This window comes from Osmerus mordax, chromosome 12 (genome assembly GCF_038355195.1).
Source record: "Osmerus mordax isolate fOsmMor3 chromosome 12, fOsmMor3.pri, whole genome shotgun sequence".
Taxonomy (NCBI): Eukaryota; Metazoa; Chordata; class Actinopteri; order Osmeriformes; family Osmeridae; genus Osmerus; species Osmerus mordax.
Genome location: NC_090061.1, coordinates 9,754,970 through 9,776,113, shown reverse-complemented (window position 1 = coordinate 9,776,113; position 21,144 = coordinate 9,754,970). Strand labels below are relative to the sequence as shown.

At 42.7% G+C, this 21,144-nt stretch overlaps 4 protein-coding genes across 10 annotated transcripts; 3 read left to right on the top strand and 1 right to left on the bottom strand.

Annotated features, from left to right (window-relative positions):
- Positions 1–167: 167 nt before the first annotated feature.
- sytl4 (synaptotagmin-like 4) lies at positions 168–7,573 on the top strand. 4 transcript variants are annotated; one of them, XM_067247345.1, is made up of 17 exons: positions 168–1,592; positions 1,708–1,887; positions 2,083–2,298; positions 2,608–2,717; positions 2,868–2,985; positions 3,167–3,298; positions 3,395–3,500; positions 3,633–3,732; positions 3,854–3,948; positions 4,104–4,193; positions 4,824–5,002; positions 5,408–5,510; positions 6,260–6,421; positions 6,514–6,619; positions 6,726–6,834; positions 6,951–7,159; positions 7,411–7,573. In XM_067247345.1, the coding sequence occupies exons 2-17, from the start codon at positions 1,769–1,771 to the stop codon at positions 7,557–7,559; spliced, it is 2,103 nt and encodes a 700-aa protein (XP_067103446.1). In that variant the 5' UTR covers positions 168–1,592; positions 1,708–1,768; the 3' UTR covers positions 7,560–7,573. The 4 variants fall into 4 exon arrangements, with proteins under 4 accessions (XP_067103446.1, XP_067103445.1, XP_067103447.1 ...); XM_067247344.1 differs by having other exon boundaries at positions 169–1,565; positions 3,854–3,954; XM_067247346.1 differs by having other exon boundaries at positions 169–1,592; positions 2,083–2,142; positions 3,854–3,954.
- A 587-nt stretch (positions 7,574–8,160) lies between these two features.
- On the bottom strand, positions 8,161–14,189 carry srpx2 (sushi-repeat containing protein X-linked 2). 2 transcript variants are annotated; one of them, XM_067247347.1, is made up of 10 exons: positions 13,898–14,189; positions 10,978–11,055; positions 10,618–10,809; positions 10,271–10,447; positions 9,808–9,931; positions 9,610–9,731; positions 9,186–9,365; positions 8,945–9,078; positions 8,717–8,838; positions 8,161–8,629 (listed from the first exon to the last, which is right to left on the bottom strand). In XM_067247347.1, exons 1-10 carry the CDS (start codon positions 13,971–13,973, stop codon positions 8,449–8,451), a joined length of 1,386 nt encoding a protein of 461 aa, XP_067103448.1. In that variant the 5' UTR covers positions 13,974–14,189; the 3' UTR covers positions 8,161–8,448. The 2 variants fall into 2 exon arrangements, with proteins under 2 accessions (XP_067103448.1, XP_067103449.1); XM_067247348.1 differs by lacking the exon at positions 13,898–14,189 and adding an exon at positions 11,572–11,706.
- Positions 14,190–14,797: 608 nt separating this feature from the next.
- Positions 14,798–18,049, top strand: tspan6 (tetraspanin 6). Of its 3 annotated transcripts, none has more exons than XM_067247508.1 (8): positions 14,798–14,953; positions 16,061–16,249; positions 16,356–16,430; positions 16,515–16,610; positions 16,906–17,061; positions 17,197–17,280; positions 17,398–17,482; positions 17,810–18,049. In XM_067247508.1, the coding sequence occupies exons 1-7, from the start codon at positions 14,867–14,869 to the stop codon at positions 17,464–17,466; spliced, it is 756 nt and encodes a 251-aa protein (XP_067103609.1). In that variant the 5' UTR covers positions 14,798–14,866; the 3' UTR covers positions 17,467–17,482; positions 17,810–18,049. The 3 variants fall into 3 exon arrangements, with proteins under 3 accessions (XP_067103609.1, XP_067103610.1, XP_067103611.1); XM_067247509.1 differs by having other exon boundaries at positions 14,799–14,953; positions 17,905–18,049; XM_067247510.1 differs by having other exon boundaries at positions 14,812–14,953; positions 17,926–18,049.
- A 1,164-nt stretch (positions 18,050–19,213) lies between these two features.
- Positions 19,214–21,049, top strand: mid1ip1l (MID1 interacting protein 1, like). Its single transcript, XM_067248247.1, has 2 exons — positions 19,214–19,337; positions 19,860–21,049. Exon 2 carries the CDS (start codon positions 19,947–19,949, stop codon positions 20,439–20,441), a length of 495 nt encoding a protein of 164 aa, XP_067104348.1. The 5' UTR covers positions 19,214–19,337; positions 19,860–19,946; the 3' UTR covers positions 20,442–21,049.
- Positions 21,050–21,144: the final 95 nt, after the last annotated feature.

Sequence of the window (21,144 nt, the reverse complement as noted above, 5' to 3'; positions counted from 1 at the left end):
AAAAAGGTTAACGGTTACGGCACAGTATTTGCCTCGCCCCTCCACGAGTAAGTTTTCTTCCGGAACTCGGCTGTCTCTAACCAACGCTGAAAGTCAACAGTTTCAGGCTCAGCAAACGGAGCTCTTGGGAAACTGGGAAAACATTCAATCGTCAAGGTTGGTAAATTCTTATTTCTTCATTCAAATACATTTTCACGTGTTTATAAGGATGCATTTTCTCTGAAGAAGCGGCATTTTTCAAGTTCTGTCAGTCTAGGTTAAATCAGAATATGGTAAAAAAAAAAATATGTTGATGAACATCATCGTAGTCGTAAAGTGAGTTCCACAGGTGCAATATGTTATCTCTGATTAGTGTGTAGTCCACAAGTTGACGTAGCGTTATATGTCGGCGATTAGGTAGGCTATTGCCAAAGTGACTATTTCACCTCGTTTATTCCCACAGGCTTTGCATTGTAATGGGTGACGTGAGATTCTTGTCGAAATTATGTTTCTGTCTTGTGATAGTTTGTGCAAATGCACACCGAAGCGTGTTTTTGATATTTCGGACAAGTACATTGTAATAGCAATTTATAGGCTACATCACTACTGTGTTGTTATGTTTTACATGCATTATTTAACTGAATTGAATGGAATTGCATTTTTATTGACCATACAATATGTTACGAGGTGCTTTGAGAATTAAATGCTTGACTCAACCACGATAGTGCATAGATCTGTTTATTAAATGCGAAGAATTTTCCAAGAACCACCATGTCTCTTAGCCGTTTCCTTGAAGGAGGCCACCCAATACTCTTAAGTTGCTGTACAGGTATCGTGTGTCTTATCAGGAGTGGGTAACGTGTTTAAACAATGAGGAAAATGTTCTATTGTACTACTTTTTTTGAGCAATCAACAACTTATCAGTGTCACCTTTTTAAGCTCCATACCATGTTTTCTAAATGTCTTAGGAGCTTTATCAGAACCAGTCATGGTCTGACTGGTACATAACTGATGACAAGCTTGAAGTCAGGATTAAACAAATGGTTTAACCAGTACACTCTGCCGGCCTCTGTGTGTCCTTAGAGGGTGGGAACCCACAAACTGATGAGCTCATGTTGTTTTTGCCTTTCCTGTTCCCATTCCAACTAGAAACCTTTTGCCCTGCTGGAGGTGCCCTCCGGGATTTAAAACCACAAGGATCCAGGTCCCTATTAGTCATCACATGGCATTTATACATGCTACTGTCAAAACAAGATTTACTGTACCAGGACTTAAATCATGTTCTTTTTGCTGTTGTATATTCTAACAACTGAAAGATATATTATATATTCCATATTTAGTTTGTATGGGTGAAGACCAGGTTGTATTTTGTCCCCATTGAAGGTTACGCTGTCTTATGGGAAACGCTCAAATATTTACTTTTTCTGTGTTCACTGTAGTTTGCGGGGTCATCTCAGTTGATTGGCGCTACGTTGGGCGCTACGCTGCGCGCTGGATCTATCTCTGTAATTGCCCATCTCCAGCAGGGCAGAGAACGTTGTCTGACAGGCTGGCAGCAGCTTCGCTGCATGGAGGAGGAAGAAAAGGTCACTCCGTCATCAAGAAGTCCCTTTGTCAGTCCTGATCCACACTCAATCTGTCTGTCCCCCCCCCACCAGAAGGGCCTCTATCCGAGTCTGCAGTCTAACCATACCCAGCTAATGTCTGGTTTCCTCCTATTGTGGCCAGGTGTGTGTCCTAGGGTGACCAGCCCAGGGGGAGTGGGGGGTAACCTGGGAGAGAGGGAGCCATGCCCAAGGGTGAAGACATGATCAACCTGTCCTTCCTGACCGAGTCGGAGCGGGAGTTGATCCTGGGGGTGTTGAAGAGAGATGAGGAGCTGAGGCAGGCTGAGGAGCGACGCGTACGGTGAGAACCTCGGACGCGTCTCGTTAGTCTAGTCTCCCTCTGCTGTGTCCTCTCCCTCACTGGCTGACCTGGAAACATTGTGTGTAGCCCGAAATGTCCATGTGTGTATTAACAATTCAGCATTCCGATACAGTGTTTGACAATGTTTGTCAAAAATGGGCCTTTATGTACCCCCCAACCCCATCCATTTTCCAGGAAGTTGAAGGCGGAGCTGCTGGACGTCAAAAGGAAGGGAGCCAAGCGCAGCAGTGGGAGGTACAGTGAGCGCAGCTGTGGACGGTGCCAGGAGCCACTGGCTCGCCTGACAGTCAGCTCCTGCCAGTGTAGGGCATGTAAGCACCAAGTGTGCCACAACTGCCGAGCTGTGCGTCCCAATGGATCCTGGGTGTGCAGTGTGTGTGCCAAAGAGGCGTAAGAGTCCCCCCCTTATCTCCACCACTCCTTCCTGCAGGCACCTCAGTAATCTCACTCTGACAATCTCACTCTATTGACAATAGCTGTATGTGGTAGTATATGTAGATTTCTAAAGCTATTGGCTGCCTGCTAAAATTGAGAAATCAATAACAATATGTAATTCCTGCCATGCTGTTGCACTACTATCCCTTTCAGCTTTGATATATTTCACTGACTTTTTTGTACTTTCAAATGTACTTACATTTATCAAATTCTGCTCACAAGGGGTTAATAAAGTGGTAATTTATTAATATCTTTTCAAACCAGTGAAATGAAGAAATGTACAGGGGACTGGTTCTATGACCAGCGAGTTAACCGCTTCTCCTCAACCACCGGACATGATATAGTGAGATCCTCTCTAAAAAACAAGCCTGCGTGTGAGTACAGGAAATGGTTCGGGGTACTTTGACATGTTGACGTTTCCCCTGAAAAACAATCTCTTGTAAATAATATAATGGTGACAGCAGTGCCTGTGAAAAAGCTCTAACTTTTACAGTTCATAAGTCAAAAGCTGTTGTGCTGTGTAGGTGTGAAGAAGAGAGAGACGGTGGGAGAGGTGCTGCTGCAGAGCTCTGAGATGAAGCTCAGCACTCCAACCCCAGTCCCCCGGCCCAGGCTGAAGGACTTGGCAGCCAACAGCCAGGGGTGAGCTGAGTCCCCCTCACCAGACACACACACACTTCATGAATGTTGTGCTGCAAGTCATATTTTACATGCCAATACTCCCTGCCATCAGCCAGTGTTTCTTCTGTCAGCTCGCTGAACAAGGCATCAAAGTCTGTTGAGGAAGAAGCACAAGATAATATGTACTTTAATGTCACCATAGGGGGCAACCTCAGACGGCTGTCGAGTCTAGGGAGCAGCAGCAGCAGCAGCGCAGTGACACAGAGTCAGCCGAGAAAACCAGTCTGAGCAGTTCTAAAACCGAGTCATCACGCGGGACCCCTCTTCTCGCCAGGTAGGACACACCTAAAACACAGAACGTGTCACTGCTACATGCTAACAGAACCAAGCTAAGGGAGCCTGCTGATTACGAGTGGTATGTGCCCCATAGGAAGGAGCTGTCCACGGGTCGGTCAAGTCCAGCAGGCTCCAGTACGAATGTCTCAGACAAAGCAAACAGCGTCAGCGACCAGAGCTCTGTCTCGAACGCAGACACTGTGAGGGACCGATTCTCTCCTGCCTCCTAGCGAAGACGTACCCTGCAGTGTTCTGACTGCTCTCAGTGTTCTGACTGCTCTCAGTGTTCTGACTGCTCTCAGTGTTCTGACTGGTCGTCTTTCTGTCCCCAGGCCCGGATGGGGAAGCGCGCCAGTCCCAGGCCAGGCTGTGCACCCATGGAGGAAGACAGGCTGTTTAAGAAGAGTGTCAGACGTGGGGCTAAGACCTCCGGTGAGCCTGCCTGGAATGGTCCACTCAAATGGTCCCAGAAGCTGTTCAGTAATACACTCGAGGCTATTTTCATTTTATTCTATTTTAATACCTTGTGGTGTGTGACTGTGGGCTTTTTCAGAGTTCACGTCGACGGTGGATCTGCGTAAGGACGACCAGGAGGAAGCAAGAGCGCCCTCAATGGGGGACAGGAGCAAGTCTGTGCCAGGCCTCAATGTACAGGTTGACATTACATACCCGTGTTAAGGAGAGCTCGTGTAACCCAGTTTGAATGAGTTCAACCTGTAAACTGCCATTTTGAAAGGTCAAGTGTTGTAAAGTTCAGCTCTGTCTCTAACATCCTTTAAAACTGTTGCCTGTTGTGATTCCAGGATGAGGATGAAGATGAGGATATAGATAACTTGGTGAGCATCCATAGACAGACTGTGGCCTCCAGTGTCTCCAGTCTCAGAGGCTCCAAGGTAAACGCACTCATGTCATCTTTCCACATGTAGAAATGTATATTTCTAACATGTTTGAGACCAGTCAGGATATCCTTGTTCATGCTGAGCTCTAAGTGAACACTTATAATTAGGTAACCATGGTTACACATGCTTGAACTCAGAAATTGCCCCTGGGCATGCAAATTCGCAAAGTAGAATTTCCATGTGACAGTCCGTGAATTATTATTGTACAATGCATAGACTTGTGTAATTGACTTCCTCTTTTGTTGTTTGTTTGAATGTTCCTAGATGTAGTTTCCTTTTGTGGTTATCTTTCTCAGTAGTACAACTTACTATAATGGATTCTGTAGTTAGTTACTTACATTTACATTTAGTCATTTAGCAGACGCTCTTATCCAGAGCGACTTACAGTAAGTACAGGGACATTCCCCCGAGGCAAGTAGGGTGAAGTGCCTTTCCCAAGGACACAACGTCAGTTGGCATGACCGGGATTCGAACTGGCAACCTTCGGATTACTAGCCCGATTCCCTCACCGCTCAGCCATCTGACTCCCTACTTAGCTAATTCAAGCCTCCTTGCACAAACAGTACTGAAACACAGAGAGGCAGGTCGTTTGTATACTCTGAAAGTGTGTTTGTGTTTCCATAGAGCACACTGGGCAGTCTCATGAGCATCTACAGCGAGGCAGGAGACTATGACAGCGTGGAGGTGAGCGGGGAAATCGTGTTCTCTCTCAGCTACGATGAACACAGCCAGACCCTCAACGTACTCATCAAGGAGTGCCACTCCCTGGCCTACGGGGACGCCACTCGCCAGCGCTCCAACCCGTGAGTGGCCCTCAATGGCTCAGACCCCCCGGGGTGAACACGAGTCAGGCGCTCAGGTCATCATACAGACGGATTAGCAACTGTTTTAGCCATGTCACCATCACAGCTGATGAACAGGACTGTTGAAAAATGTTGTTCTTCGCATGCATACCCTTGAGTTATGTTATGACAACAGATGATATCAGAAGCTTTGGTTACACAGAAGCCCTTATCTCAGTTCCTTGAGGTGATTACTGAGGTTTCACAGGAAATTGAAAGTCATCCGTTGTCAGGAAGTGGAGCCCAGGCACTGGTGTGGTGGAGTTTAAACAGCTTCTCCATAATGTTGAAACAGATGGAAAACATTATATCAAGCAGCTCTAAATAAAAAGTAAACTAAACTCATATGAATGTTTTGCTCTACAGGTATGTGAAATGTTACCTTCTCCCCGACAAGTCTCGCCAGAGCAAGAAAAAGACGAGCATTAAGAGGAACACAGTCAGCCCCACCTACAATGAAACCCTGAAGGTGATGACTAATCATTGTGGTATTAGATGTGGATCCTGACATTCCTGGGATTGATGCTAAATGACCCATCTTTGATCTCTAGACCTGATTAGTGGCAGGCAGAGAACCACACACTGTCACAACTTTAGCCTAGAAGCTTAGTGTTGACATAGATAAGAGTGCAGTGGTAAACGGCAAACAAATATTGATTTGGTTTCTGCCCTTTTTTTTAACCACGGGGTGTAGCTAACCTGTATACACAAGGTGGAGCGTACACAAATCATTACATTGGAAACTAATTTGTTCTGCAAGCAAGCCTGGAAAATGTGACACAGCCCTGAACTAGCCACTTTACACACTGTCATTTTCAGCTACTGGTTGCACTATCAGCAATATTGCACTATTGTACCTCACTTGTCTTAGGTTAGCATAGGTTTATAAGGTTAGTATAGGTTATTGTGTGTATTATGTGTATTTAGAGATTTAGTATACTGCATTGAATATTGTATATTATTTGTATATGACGAGGTTTACTATATTTTAGCTTATCATATTTATGTTCTGTGTACTTATATGTCATGTTATGCCAGGTTGCTTTGCGTTGTCTTGTCCTAAGAATTTCAGTGCCTGTCTGACCCTGTGTTGTTCTGTGCATCTGACAATACAAGACTTGAACTGAACCTGATGCTTAATCCCTGAAGACTAATCAGACTCCAGACTTATGCTCTTTTGCTCCTCACTGTCATTTCCTCTTCCCCCCCCCCCTTCAGTACTCCATCAGTCGCTCCCAGCTGGCCTTCCGCTCCCTCCTGCTCTCCGTGTGGCACCATGGCCGCATCAGCCGCAACGCCTTCCTGGGAGAGGTGGAGGTACCACTGGACAGCAGGGACCTCGACGCCACACAGGAGGAGTGTGTGTTACTGATGGGCAAAGTAAGCCATGGACTCAGAGCTACGCATGAGAATAACGCAGTGTGCACAATAGTCTACTGGAGTTTTACATCAGCTTCTCTCCTCTCTCAAAGGCCTCCTCTTCAGGGCAGTCCTCGGCCTTCGCCCAGTACAAAGGGGAACTGGTGGTCTCTCTGAAGTATGTCTCAGCCAAAAACCCAGCCATCGACAAGGCCAAAGGTAAGATATTCATCTGAGCTTGGGAGCTGAGCTTGTGTCTGCTCTGCTGCGTGAGACTGTGGGAGAGGTGCTCTGTCTGACATCTGTGTGTTCCTGCCTCCCTAAGGCAAGAAAGCCAAGACAGAGGAAGGAGGGGAGTTACACATCCTGATCAAAGAGGCCAAAAACCTGACGGCTATGAAAGCCGGGGACACGTCAGATTCCTTTGTGAAGGGGTTAGCAGCACCTCGTTCACTTCATTACTCAGACTCAGCTTCAAAACCACTTCCCGATAATCATTCACTTTTGGATGTTTCATGATTTGTTACTTGTCATGTTTCTGGTAACTCAGGTACTTGTTGCCAGCTAAGGCCAAGTCCACTAAGAAGAAGACTCCGGTGGTGAAGAAGACTCTGAACCCTCACTATGACCACACGTTCGTGTACAAGGAGATGTCTTTGGAGCGTCTGAAGACCATGAGCTTGGAACTGACCGTGTGGGACAGGGAGGCCATGGGCTCTAATGACTTCCTGGGGGGAGTTCGCCTCAGCACAGGCACAGGTAGGGCACAGACGAGACCACTAGCTGATTGGATGAGAAGTGGACACGTCATCCCACACATTAGCAGTATGCGCATGTTAAATACATTGTTGACAATTAAGCTGCTATTAGGCAATTTGAATTGCAGATAAATTCGTACACAAAGCTACATACTTTAATATTTGCTTACTTGCTTAGTGCTTGAAAAGTTTTATTGTAGTGTGCATCAATGCAGACCTTAACAGTATATTGTGTGTGCTACATCTTCTCAGGCACAATGAAAGTGGGAAAGGAGGATGTGGAAATGGACTCAGCCGGGGAGGAAGTGAGTCTGTGGGAGAAGATGATGCAGTACCCTGACTCATGGGCAGAGGGTATTCTTCCTTTGCGCTCCTCTATGGGCAAGAACCAGGGCAAGTAAGAATAGTGCCTGTACACAGATGAAAAGCCACAATGATTTATCAGGTTTCACAATTATCATGACTATCTGTAGATCCTGTTTTATTGTATCCACAAACACCCATGGCCTTCTTGAAGGTTTTGATTTTTATCTTTAATCTTGTCGTTATGATTTTTTACTTGTTTAAAGGCATTTTAAATCAAATGTAGCACTTACAGAATAGTTCACAATTTTTCATAGTGCACATTTTGTACACTTAAAGCACAGTTATAAACAGTGGTTTTTATAGGGGGTGCTTTTCTCTTGCACTAGTTATCCAGTTATTCAGGTTTGGAATACAGATAATCTAGCTAGCATCCTTAGAGACTGACTAATGATTTATGGAGACATCAAGCTTGTAGTGAATGCATATATATATATATATATATATATATATATATATATATATGTAAATATTGTTGTTGCACAAAATTACATATTTGTATTCTTATACACAATGCTCTTCATTTGTAGACAGCAAGGGAAATATTGTCTTTCAAATATTTTAATTATTTTAACGTTTAAGTTTAAACTTAAGTTTATTTTGAATCATGCCTGTATAAAATATTTTATTCACATAATAAATATATGAACTGACTAAACCTGTAATCATTCATGTTTGTTATACCTGTGCAGTTAGTGAAAATGTTAAAAGGTATAAAAAGGTCAAAATCCTAACAATACTTTGAGACAGACTCGTAACTAAAACAATGACTACCTCCAAAAAACATTTATCGTGTTCCTAGTTCCTCCTCCTGCAGTAGACCAATTTAAGGTCTGCTTTGGTAAAATCTCTACAACACAGATCATTTCCTCAAGGACTGAGGGGTGACTGTACTCTCCAGCATCCACCAGGGGGTGCACTGCTGATCTAGTCACAGTGGTCCCTGTACAGTTCTAGCCTGTTTCGCTCCTCCTCGTCCAGCAGGTAGTCATCAATGTGTGAGAAGAGCTCGTCTGAGGTGGTGGTGGTGATGAATCTCTCTCGGTCCACACTCTGCTTATCCAGCAGCACCATGTTGAAGTAGGATCTGGAGATTCTCAGGGCCAGCCTACACCACAACACATTGCCTTTGACATCCTTTGACATCAAGAGATTAATGATGAAGTTGATGGTGATCTAAGCGAAGACGTCCTACCTCAGGCCCTCGATGACCTCAGGGCCCAGCCGACGGTCCTTGATGCGGCCCCTCTCTCTCGGAGGCGAACCCACCAGCTCGATCACTGTCACATGCCTCAGCTCCAAGCCACAGGTCGCTTTCTAAACACGGCAAACATACACTGCTCTGGTCAGTAGTGTTTCCCCTTCCCCCGCCTATCTACTTGATTTCCCTCTCTCTGCCTCTCAGTGTTGATCCTTCTCTCACCTGTATCATTAGGTTCTGGAGCTTGTAGTCCTGATCAGCGATGTTGGGCGCCGACACAATCAGGAGCCTCCTTTTCTCATAGAACTGTTCCAGGAGGGCAGAGGCTGACCTCACATCAGCTTTAAACTCCATAGCTACACGCACACACATACAATTACCTTTATATAGAAACACATTAATTGTCATATATCACTAATACATTAGTATGTTAAACACGTTAAGATATTTCCTCAGTACTGACCAATACACTCAGCAGGTTCGTGGGTCCAGCTGTGGTCAAACTGGCAGACACGGGAGGATGCTCCCCTTCTCTCGTAGCCCCCGTCACAGTGACACTCACACTCCGCCCCATAGTTGTTCCCATCGGAGGAGCAGGTGACGTAGCCATGCAGAGGAGGTTTGAGGACCGGACACCTCCGCACTGGGGACAAATTTAGGAGATCTTTCGACTGTAACCTATGAATGTTCATATGATGATTTTACTGGGAGGGATATTTGACTGTTTGCCTATGAATACATAAACGTTTGTCTTATGTGTTTGTTGCAGGTCATGATAACTAACAGTGTGTGTCACTATGTTTGTGAAGTTTCCATGGTATGGTAAAACAAAACGGTCACTAACATGCATGCCAATCTCTGATATTGACCACTGTGCTGTGCCTTACCCTCAACACGCACTATAAACCTGCAGGTAGCCCTGTTCCTGGCTTGGTCATATACTTTGTACTGGACAACGTTTGTCCCCTCTTTGAAGCCTGTTTCAGGCAATTCACTCACCAGTATCACACTGCAATCAAAGATGGAAAAGGTGTCACATTAAATTTAAAAAAGAGAGAAAAATGTCTGGTGGAACAGTGATATACTTTAGTGTTTTATCAGCAGTGTCCGTGGCAACAGGGGCATCCCAGGAGACAGTGGCAGTTAGTTTCCCAGGCTCTGCAACCTTAACTCTAGACAGAGGACACCTAATTTTTGGAGGGTCGTGATCTGAAACAACACCAGGTTAGTAAATAAATCCACATCATTTGCTTTTAAGACTGCTAAATATAAGTTAAGTAGTAACTAAGGGCAACAGAAACACTAAAGTTAACAGTACTGACAACATTATGTTTGTTTGGGTCAATTTAACTAATTCCTGTTTCAAAGAGAGGCCTGTTATGAAGATTTGAAAATAGGCAGAGGAAACATGACACAAGAAAAAATGTGCATCCTGTCTGGTGGGGGACAGGATGGGGTGGGCCTTTGAGTAGCTCTCCTTTTCTACAGAATTAGGTTATGCATGTATTAGTTTGCATTCAAAGAACAAGTGAACCACAGGACCTGTACCTGCACAGATGGGCTCAGAGCCGCCCCATGACCCCCCCTCCAGGCAGGTGCGAGAGTGTTCCCCCTCCATCCTGTAGCCTTTGTCACAGGTGAAGTCACAGCGGGAGTCCACCACAAAGCCCTGGGTGCAGGTGTACGAGCCATGCAAGATAAGAGGCAACACACGGCAACGCACCCCTGTGGAACCAGCACAACAAACACATAGCAAGGTGGCACAATAGACGACTCCTAAAGTCTGCCATTATAAGGTATGTTTAAGCATAAAGCATGTATTATTACAGACAACAGTGAACTGATTCCATGAGCTATCACTGTCAGTCTTCTGTGTGTGTTGAACAGGCACGTACTGCGGCAGTGCGTGGTGCCAGACCAGCGGCGGTTGGCCATGCACTGCACGGACGTTCTGCCCAGCAGTCTGTAACCTCGGTCGCAGGTCATCAAGCAGCGCGTTCCCAGCGTGCTGCGGTAGTTCCCTCCTCGGGGGGAGAAACACGTCACCTCCCCATTGGCCAGGCTCAGAGAGTGACACCAATGTGGAGCTGTGTCAAGAGAACCCTGTGAGAACTCGACAGTACTCTGCACATTGATCAGAGCACAATCAAGTCCCAAGTACATTCTAGAAATATTTATGTCAACCCAACAATTATCCACACGTTGTGGTTTAGGTGGTTTCTGGTTAGTTTAGTGCATTTGTGTCCCTCACTTACTTCTGTAGTCTAGGCGGGGAGTGTAATCTTCCTCGGGCATCACCTCATTGTAGCTGCTGTGCACTGTGGTTGGAGAGCCTGAAACCAGCAATCTATTATTAGCTGTAATCAGTAACTTACAAGCAAGTCTCATAAAACAGAGCCTATTGGGAGCATGAATTTGTTGTAAATGTGCACACTGATGATAAGTTACATCCTTGTTCTGTTTTCCCTGCAGTAAATGCTAATTGAGTTGATGTTCAGGAAAATTTTGTTAAAACACCAATCAGGCTTCCATGGCTTAATATAGGCCAAGGAGAGAAGGTACTTCAGATTTATTTTTACACAACCTGATGTTAAGTCCCTCTGTGAGTCAGCTCAATGATATTCTAAACATGTGATTTTCAATAAGGGAAAGAGAAGCCCTCCAGAGGATATTGAAAAGCAGTCAGAAGTCTTTAACCAAAGACAGACATCTAGTGTCTTTGTATGCTTAATATCATTACATCTATTAGAAACTATTTTTATATTAGAGAATATTTCAGAGGTCTAGTCTTAGATGAGGAAAGATGTTTGTCTTTTAACCAAGAAGCAGAATCTTTCCTTTCAACCTACCCCTTCTTTCCCAGCTTTTGTGGTTTGTTCCATTTCATGAACATGATCCCTTCTGGAACACTCATGTTTACATAGAAGAGTGGGGAACTAGAATTTTCCTTCTTCTATGGCCTGTTTTCAGAGTCCTTGTAAACAGAGAGTGGTCCGATAACAGAAAAAGAAACCTTACTCACTAGCTAAAGAGTAATTGAAAACCAGTCGACTTTATGTATTTTACAAACAACGATACTACACTATGACAAAATCCCATGTTTATAATGGCAATGTGAGTACTTTCCACCAGCACCTTAACGTCCACTGGAAAATATTGCAGTGATCCAGACTACATTTCATCAATTCCCCAGCCCCCGAGAAGACTCATGTACTTTCAAGCATAAACACCTAACCTGAATGAAAGCCTCCAGACTCCCTCGTGTACACAAATCCAAGTGAAGTTTAACAACATGAACTAACTCTTTGGCTTCTGAGACAGCACAGATGTAAAGTAACACACAAGAACATCTCACAATTGGGTGTATTTTGATGATGGTCACCAATTGCAGTTGCTGACTTTCCCTGTATTCCTGTATTACTGGTCTGACATCTATTTTCCGTGACACTGATAATGGGCTGGTGAGTGGTGGTGCTGAGCTGGTTGTGGTGGGAACCTTGTAAAATTCCCAGACTCTGACATGAATCTGGGGCACACATCCCACAGCTCTCAGGGCAGCCTGGCCTCATAGCTTACTTTACCAGGAACTCATGCAGTGGTCTCTACTAGGAGAACATCCAAGAAGGAGGTATGAGTCACCTTGGGGAGAGTGTGTTCTATAGGTCCACTATTCATGGTAGACCCACTGTGAGCTGTGTGGACAGATTGTCCTTGTAGACACTGTTTTAATTAGTTACAGATGAGCAATTTGTATTTCTCTATTTGCGCTGATGATAGGAAAGAAACGAATAAACAAATGCACTGCTTCTCAAACATAATCAACCAGGCATCCCAAAAATGTAAAATAAATGCAAAGTATTCATTTAGCAGAAGCTTTACCCAAAGCAACATCCGGGAAGGATTTAACCCAGTCACCTCAAGTGCTCTACCACTGAGCTATGCCTATCCCCAAGAAATGTAGGAAACTGCTGCTAAGGACCTTGCCTTCTTTAGACAACTAGATTTCCAATTTAGGGGTTTGCCTTATTATGGATGTGTAGGTTGGGTGGATCTCTGGTGACTCAAATCACTGTCCCCTTAAGGTCCTGCCACAGCTGGTCCTTGGACACTCAGTAATTAGCTGGTGATTAGAGCTGCATTGTAATTACACTTATCCGGGAGGGAGTTCCAGTTACACATCAGAGAAGCAGCTGACTACACAGCAATTCACAGTGAGAGCTCAGATTTTACAGGAGAGCCAAAACAAATTTCGCCCACTGTCCCACTTTTACTGTTTTGCCTTTCAGTTTTATTTTAAGTACAACCAGTGTGTCGTCATTTCAGTTGTGTGTTTTTGTCACTGAAACGATCTCACGAGAGCTTTCATTTGATATAGGCTGTCACTGAATTACTCCTTCCAAGGTTTCTTCCATTTTCTTCCAGTTTTTCCCTTTAGGTTGGTTTAGGTAGAGTCCTATGTGAAGCCCTCTGTGATATTGCTTGTAAAAAGGGCTATACAAATCCAATTAATCAGTTTTGCCCAACATGGCACTTATGCCCCTGTGGCTCCAAGCCCTTAATGACATACGCCAACAGGACCTAAATAGATGAAAGTAATTAGCAAATGTGTAAGAAAAAATCATTATCAGTTGGTTAATAAAATCACTAGAATAGTGATAGAATCACTCTTCGCACAGTTTTTATACTGTAATTCAATCACATTTGAGGTCAATATTAGTTACAAGTGTTATCATGTTAAGTGAGTTATGGATGTCCCTGCATGGCCCTCTTTGTTCTAGTCTTAGGAATAAGTGGTAAGGGATGAGTCAACACTCCTTCAGTCCTATCAGACCCCAGCACATCTGCACCAAATATAAATCATATTGCTGCGGTGATGAAGGTATTTCCCCATTGCATGGAATGTATTGCAGATCATAGAAATGAATGTGGTCGTGAATGCATGACTAACCCGTCCCAGAAATAATCGTTTTTATCAATAAAAACGGAACAAATATACAGTATTAAGTCACGAAATAAGATACATATTCTACTTGGTAGCACAATGAAGCAAATTTGACTTTATCTGCTTGGCCAATCATATGTACGCAGACTGAGCGTCGTCAAGTCTGTAAAAGTAGCCTGCACTCTAGCCTAAAAGCCGAAAGAATAAAACAAGCGATAGTAATTTTACTGTACCTTCATCGTTAAGTCCCAATAAATCGCTTACAAAATAAATATACAGTAGGAGTATAGGCCTATGCCTGTGTGACATTCCGACACTTTTGTCGTAGGCTAAAGTTCTAGTTGAGGAAAATGAGCCTATTTCAGATAAACTAAACTATCTATCGAAGGCGAGTTCCAAATATACACAGAGTTCAAGATGTAGTTATTTTTGTCTACAGAAGAATGTAGTTTCTCTAACATTGACAAAAAAATCCCGAGTCCCGAAAGTCCACCAAATCAAATTGGCTCTGCAGTCCCGCAGTCCGCAAGAGATCCTTACCTATCATTGCGTGATTCGAATACATAGGCCTACCGCTGGGGGACACTATTAGACCTTTGACTGTCTCAGTCGACAAGATTTACAATGAAAATCAATGTTGTAAAATGTAGCCTATTTTCCTATTATCACGGGGCACTTCATATCAGACTTAGTCCTACACCGTGATTAGGTTAATACACACATATGATCATAGAACATTACTAAAACAAAATGTACGGTAAAATAAAGTTAAACAAACCCAAATGCAATAGTTAGTGCAAAAACCTAGGCTACATATTTTAATCTACTCTAACAACGTGTAGGCTATCAACTTTAGTAATATTGTAATATAAGTGTAATATGCTTAATAAGTTTAGGTTATTTTTACTATTATTTAATTGTTCCATAAAAGACAATCATAATTTATACTATGAGTAGTATAGTGACACGCATCTAGCACATCAACACCAGCCAAATCAATCCCCCAAATACATTGGCAATTTTTATTTTATTTATTTATTACAAGAAAGTGGATTTGGAATACTGACGACACTTCCCTTCTCCTTGGATTGGACCTTCTCGATTTATCGGGAAAGTTTTTTTCTTCTTCCTACAGGGGCGCAGTGAAAGTTTTTTCTTTATTTCACGACGAGTATCAGAGATAAACTCGAGAAAAAATCATCATGTCTCCCCCGTCAAGACGGCTTCAAACAAAACCTGTGATAACATGTTTAAAGACTTTTCTCATTTCTTACAGTCTCATATTTTGGGTAAGTTTTTTTTGCATCTTATAAACTGACGCCGAGGTAACAATGGGCTAAGTAGCGTCGGTGCCAACATGACACGGATCAACAAAGGAGTTATGGTCAACGCCAGAAAAATGACTATTGATGCGAGTAATAAAAACTACCAGTAGTATTTAAAGGTTTCCATAAACCTCATACATTTGATGGTAAACAACTGTTTCAACGACGCCACCACCCTTTGGAGAATGTAGCTACTTACTTTGCCTAGTTAACGAAAACGGTTTTTTAAAATATATATTGGAGACGTTGATTTGGTAAAACAAATCATCATGTTTTTAGGCATTGTGATTTGTATCATTCGATGATGGTAGCGCTTTCCCTCATTAGTGTTTAATCCGTGTTGGAATTGTTCACGTAGTCGAAGTACCAGATGTTGTCAACACCACCAAATTCTACCAGGTTACAACTAGAGCTAGCTAAAAAGAGTTTAACTTGTTTTAGAACACCATGCAAGCAGTCATCCATAATATGGTATTTGTTAGTCGTTTGTTTAAACACATTTTAGTGTGGGTTTGCCTTATTACGTTTTGCCAACTCTTGCAACGATGGCTGTGATTTAATTAGCTTGAGATCTGTTCGTCATGTTTCTTTCCATGACTACTGACATATAAGAGGTGCATTTACTGGGTTCAAAGTTAACGACTACACTGTTCTTTATGACAGCAAAGATAAATGTTGATTAGTATTTTTCATGGCTCAGGGCACTAATGAGTTTTGTACTAACTAATGGTCAGCTTAGGTGATGCATGGAGGGTGAAAGACAGAGCTGATATGAAATTGAACACTATTGGTTGCTGGGGGGGATGTTTACTTCTTACTGCCTTAGGAAAATCTGTTTACAGGCTAGTCTGAAAACCTCAAAGCTTTCTGAGATATGGCTCCTGTCCTGGCTACCAGCAAGGGCTTGCACTACACAATGTAATTGATAGGTCTACCTGAGGTGTATAATTAGTAAGGTAGTCTGAGCCGTAAATCTTGGCTTTTATGTCACAGAAATAGCCCAAACCTCTGAAACATCTCTTCTCGAACCCTGCATTAAGTATGTTGCTGACTGGCCATGCTTTATCCTAGTTCACAGGGGTGATCCTCCTGGCTGTAGGAGTGTGGGGGAAGGTGAATCTGGAAGCCTTTATCTCCCTGGCCTCTGACACTAGCACCAACGCGCCATATGTCCTCATAGGAACTGGGGCCATTATTGTTATCTTCGGCCTGTTTGGTTGCTTTGCTACATGCCGCGGTAGCCCTTGGATGCTGAAGCTGGTGAGGGCCGCATTTTTTATTCAAAACATCATCTTGGGTTGTTTCAAATCTGTCGTTTTGATAACAGTTTGACCGCCTGTATTTTTTTGTATTCCTTTGCCTTCAGTATGCCATGTTCCTGACTTTAGTGTTCCTTGCTGAGCTTGTGGCAGGAGTTTCTGGCTTCATATTCCGGCACGAGGTGAGAAATTGGCACACAATGCACAATACACCACCTAACCATTTGGCCACAACACAAACAAACCCAAATTTCCATGTCCTGCAGATCAAGGCTATTATATATAAGGCTTATGGAGAGGCTGAGAAGAACTACAATATGAATGATACCAGAAGCATTGCAGTGGACACTATTCAGAGGACTGTAAGTGCATCTCAAATCCAAGCCGTTCTTTACTTTTAAATTACTTGTTCGTTTAGGAAAGCCACAGAAGTTTGCTTCTGGAACAGGTTTTGAACCGATGGCTGCCTGACATCCATTTCAAGACCCCAGCTGAATAAATGTTGTTATCCAGATAGATATGTTTATCTTATCCTATGTTTATCTTATCCTATATTATCTTTTATACATGTTGAACTTGATAGTAATTATATTTGTGTAGTATAGCCCATCAGACAATGGTTTATATTAATTTTTTGCCATGTACACGGTTGTGCAGTTGCAATGCTGTGGGACGCAGAACTACACAGACTGGATCGAGACAGATTACTTCAAACAAAACGGGATTCCTAAAAGCTGTTGTAAGCCACATGCTGACTGCACCTCTGAGACTGTCAAAGATCCTACCAAATTCGTAACGGAGGTGTTTGATAAGGTGAGTGCTCTGCCATTTGAGACACTTTTCAATAGTGTGATATCCAACAGTCTAGCACTGAAATAGTTGTATTACTGCAGTGGCACAAAATGATCATATAAATAAATGCACGTAAATTTCCGTCCTCATGTTTAGGGCTGTGTCACACTGGTGACCTCTGTGATGGAATCCAATCTGGGAATAATTGCAGGAATATCTTTTGGAATAGCATTTTTCCAGGTAACAAAATGAACATTATAGCTAAATAAATGAAAATAGTCTTGTTTACAATGTGTTAATAGGGATGAAATGCATATTGTCTTCATATCTATACTAACGCCCTTTATTTCGGATTAGCTCATTGGGATATTTCTGGCCTGCTGCTTGTCTCGATACATCACCAACAACCAGTATGAGATGGTCTAGCCGTGCCCTTCCACAGGTAATACCCAGCACTGTGGCTATAGTCTCACTGTATGGGATCCATAGCCTTCTATTCGAACTCTATATATTTAGAGCTTATTTAACAATCGGAAAAACAGAGTTAGTATTGCTACACTATCTAAAACTACTTAGCACATCTCCTGAAGTTAAAACTAAGTATGAATTGTGTGTTAAGGACATTTTAAAGAATTATCTGGGATTGTATTGTTATCTGGGTCCTGCATTGTGGTGAGGTCAAATGTCACTGAAATCCCCAATCCTGGTGGACTCAAGGGCATGTTGTCTACTACAGACGTCTGATATGTCATCTTTTTTTTTATTTTAGGGTATTGATGAGCAGATCACGGTTCAAATTGACTCAAAGGGAATTGACATCGTTTTAATCTGTTGTGTATTATTAGTTATGTATGTCTTTTATAGGACACCGTTGCTGCTTTTTAGATTTTGACCTTCCGATTGCAACCAGACAGAAGGAAAAAAGTGAATGGACATCATGAGGGATACCCATTGTCATCTCCAGAAGTTTAGTCATTTAGCTTGTTAATACATTTCTCCTGAGCTTGAATAGTGGTTTGTGTGATTCCTTGACTAGTGTTCCTTTGATTCACTTATACATTCCAAGACAATGTGATCTAAGTATGTCAGTATGCATAACAATTGTAGTTGGCTCATACAAAGTGTGGACAGCTATCCATTTTGCAGCTCTTGTAATGGCTATCCTCTGATATTGTTGTGAATGGGCATTTTGTGTTTATGCATGATATTTTATATGGCATTAAAATGGTAAGAGGGCACTGTTTAGACCACCAAAACACTACAGGAAGTTGGTCTTGGTGTATTTGAACATCTGGTACAACCACAAATGTAATTCCATTGAAATGGAAATTGAAAAAAAAACTATGTTTAAAGATGTTCTGAAATAGTGTGTATATTCTGGAGGAAAGTAATGCCACCATCACGGTTTTTGTAATATTTCACTCAGCATTCCCAGTCGTTTTGCATTGCTGTCTATGTTGGTCATATCTCAATACATTATTCATATAGCCTACTTTTCATCAGTTAATCATCAGTGTTAATTGTTTTGTGTTAATTTGTGGAAACAGCATGTGAAATACTTGAAAAAAATAAAGATGTTTAATGTTCTTAATTTTTTTTATTCTTTTTTTCGCACGCTTTGCGATTGAACAAACAATATTTAGCCTAAATATTAAGTAGCACCAAACACCTAAACCTCTTAAGGTTATAATCATAAAAGGTTTATAATCATAAATAGCAAAACATATCGAGCTTATTAATAGAATAGAATAAAAGTAAGTAAATGCAGTGAACAAAAGTGAAACACTTCGAGAAACTGCAGTTTAGAGGCTTCATACTAAAAAGACTAGGTGGCAGTACTGCACACAAATATTTTGTGAGGTAGAATATAGATTCAAATTCTTGTAAATTAACGCTGTTCCTCGAAAAACGGTATATTTGTCAAAATAAGATTGCACGGTATGCTATGTAGATGAAACCGTGACAGTATATATATTGTTTAGTCGTATGGAAGTGGCTACGCAGACAAATCCACAAAGCATTGCTTGACAGACACACATACCCTAATGTGATCTATAATTGGTCTTTATCATTGTCGCTCAGTCCATGATCACGCCTTCTTCTCTAGAAAAAGAAGAGGGCGTGTTTATGCACCCGGCGTTGCCACTATAAAAGCTCACCGTTCTTTGCAATAGGTTGAGGAAGTCCACACTTTTCTTCCAGGCAGATGGAGATAGAAGCCTGAGTTGCTTACGTTTTGGAATTGGTTTTCATCTGCTCATCATCTAAACGTTTGCTCAGGTTTCCATCTGATTCAGGTCAGTAGCCCTTTTTCCGACCTATTTCCTCTGTAAAAGGGCAAGGTCATATGGATGTCCGAAATTACTAATATAAATGAAGTGCTAAATGTCGTAGTTAATACAATTGAAGGCACCTTCGTTGAAGTAATAACATCAAGTATGTTGATCTAATTTTGATACGCAATCGATGAACCGATGACTGGCAGGAAGAGATGCGGTAGCAAGCCAGGTTAAGCCTTTAAGCTCCGTTATGAAGAGCCTTCTAGTCGGCTAATGCAGTAATTTTAGTGATCCTCGTACAATAATGTCATGCAACTATTGTACATCAGAATGATTCTTTGTGACTGCAAGCAGTGCCTGAGCGTCTTGCAGCGCAAGACGCTCAGCGCGTTGAATATTGATGGCCTACAATGTTAGCACTTCCCAGGGAACCATGTTCGTCAGTCGACCTCGATGCACATGGGTTATTGTTTGATTAAAATGTTACAATTCTGACATCCATGTTCTCCTACCCTAACGATCTTCACTCCCATTTTACAGATTTGAATCGACAAGCCTATCCATCAAGGAACACTGCCTGACGCCACCTGTTTACTTCGAAACTGAAGTAAACGTAAAGCCTTCACAATGATGCAGATTAGCAACGACACCGTGAGCAATAAGCACTCCCTCATCAACGTGATGCACCGCTTCATAGCAGCAGCCAACAACATGGACGAGACCATTATGGTGCCAAGCCTCCTGCGGGATGTGCCGTTGGAGGAGCAGCAAGCGAGCCATCCCCCAGAGGTGGTGGAAAATAACAACGAGCCTTTTCCCAACAAGCAGAGGGACATGTACGAGCACTACCTCCTACTGAAGTCTATCAAGAACGACATGGAATGGGGCTTAATTAAGAGGGAGATGAGCGGTGGGGCCAGTTTCCTGGAAATGGCGGTCAAGCAAGAGGAGCAGCAGCCTGTGACAGGGGGCCTCCCTGGTGACGAGGGCTCAGACCTGGAGGACCAGTTCCACTACCATCTTAGAGGGTTGTTTGGTGTCCTGTCTAAACTCACAGTGCAGGCAGACCACCTCACTAACCGCTACAAGAGAGAAATTGGAGGTGGCAACTTCATGAGATAGGAGCCACATTTGGATTCTATATGGACTGCTTGACTTGCAAGCATTGGATGCACTGTCATGGGAGGCCTCACACTCCTAATGTAAGATGTCTGACGGGCTGTGTGAGCTGACCAGAACTACCTTGTGACTTCTCAATCCTGTCTGAGCAGTGTCCCCATCTCCCCCCCCCCCCCCCCTCTTTCTTAAAGCTCTGCTAATCATCACTGTAAACCAATCTGATTGATACCTACACATGGCCCTCAACGTGTATAGGCAATGAAGTCAAACTCTTATGCAGTGTTTAGTATGTTCTATTAAAAGGGTTTGCAGAGCTTTCTGAGTATAGTTTTAATTGTGGCTCTGGTACATGTGAGTTGACATTTCACTAAGAATTGAAGTGGTTCTTTGTTGGAACTGTCTTGTCTGTAAAGTAACGGTTTCTAACTGTAGGAGAATTTGGAATGCTGGTTATTCTGTCCCTCCTTGACATTAAGGACTTGGGCTGTTCAAGGGCCTAGATTTTTAAAATGAATACTACGCACCACTCCTGGTACAGTTTTTTATTTCAGCCCTTCTGTAGGTTCACATGTCTGGATATAAAAAAAAATAAACAAGGTCTATTAATGCTACTTTCATTTCTATGTTTTGTCACTTGAGTATTTGAACTTTTTATATTAAGCAGAGATGCAGTAAACACAGAATAAAGAATTCAAACAAATTTTGT

Coding starts and splice junctions, on each gene's coding strand:
- sytl4 (XM_067247344.1), top strand. CDS start 1,769: ATGCCCAAGGGTGAAGACATGATCAACCTGTCCTTCCTGACCGAGTCG. Junction 5,511..6,259: donor CCTACAATGAAACCCTGAAG/GTGATGACTAAT, acceptor CCCCCCCTTCAG/TACTCCATCAGTCGCTCCCA. Junction 6,620..6,725: donor AGCCATCGACAAGGCCAAAG/GTAAGATATTCA, acceptor TGCCTCCCTAAG/GCAAGAAAGCCAAGACAGAG.
- srpx2 (XM_067247347.1), bottom strand. CDS start 13,973: ATGTCACACAGGCATAGGCCTATACTCCTACTGTATATTTATTTTGTA. Junction 11,056..13,897: donor ATTGGGACTTAACGATGAAG/GTACAGTAAAAT, acceptor TGCTGGTTTCAG/GCTCTCCAACCACAGTGCAC. Junction 8,839..8,944: donor TCCAGAACCTAATGATACAG/GTGAGAGAAGGA, acceptor TGCCGTGTTTAG/AAAGCGACCTGTGGCTTGGA.
- tspan6 (XM_067247508.1), top strand. CDS start 14,867: ATGTCTCCCCCGTCAAGACGGCTTCAAACAAAACCTGTGATAACATGT. Junction 14,954..16,060: donor CTTACAGTCTCATATTTTGG/GTAAGTTTTTTT, acceptor GCTTTATCCTAG/TTCACAGGGGTGATCCTCCT. Junction 16,250..16,355: donor GCCCTTGGATGCTGAAGCTG/GTGAGGGCCGCA, acceptor CTTTGCCTTCAG/TATGCCATGTTCCTGACTTT.
- mid1ip1l (XM_067248247.1), top strand. CDS start 19,947: ATGATGCAGATTAGCAACGACACCGTGAGCAATAAGCACTCCCTCATC.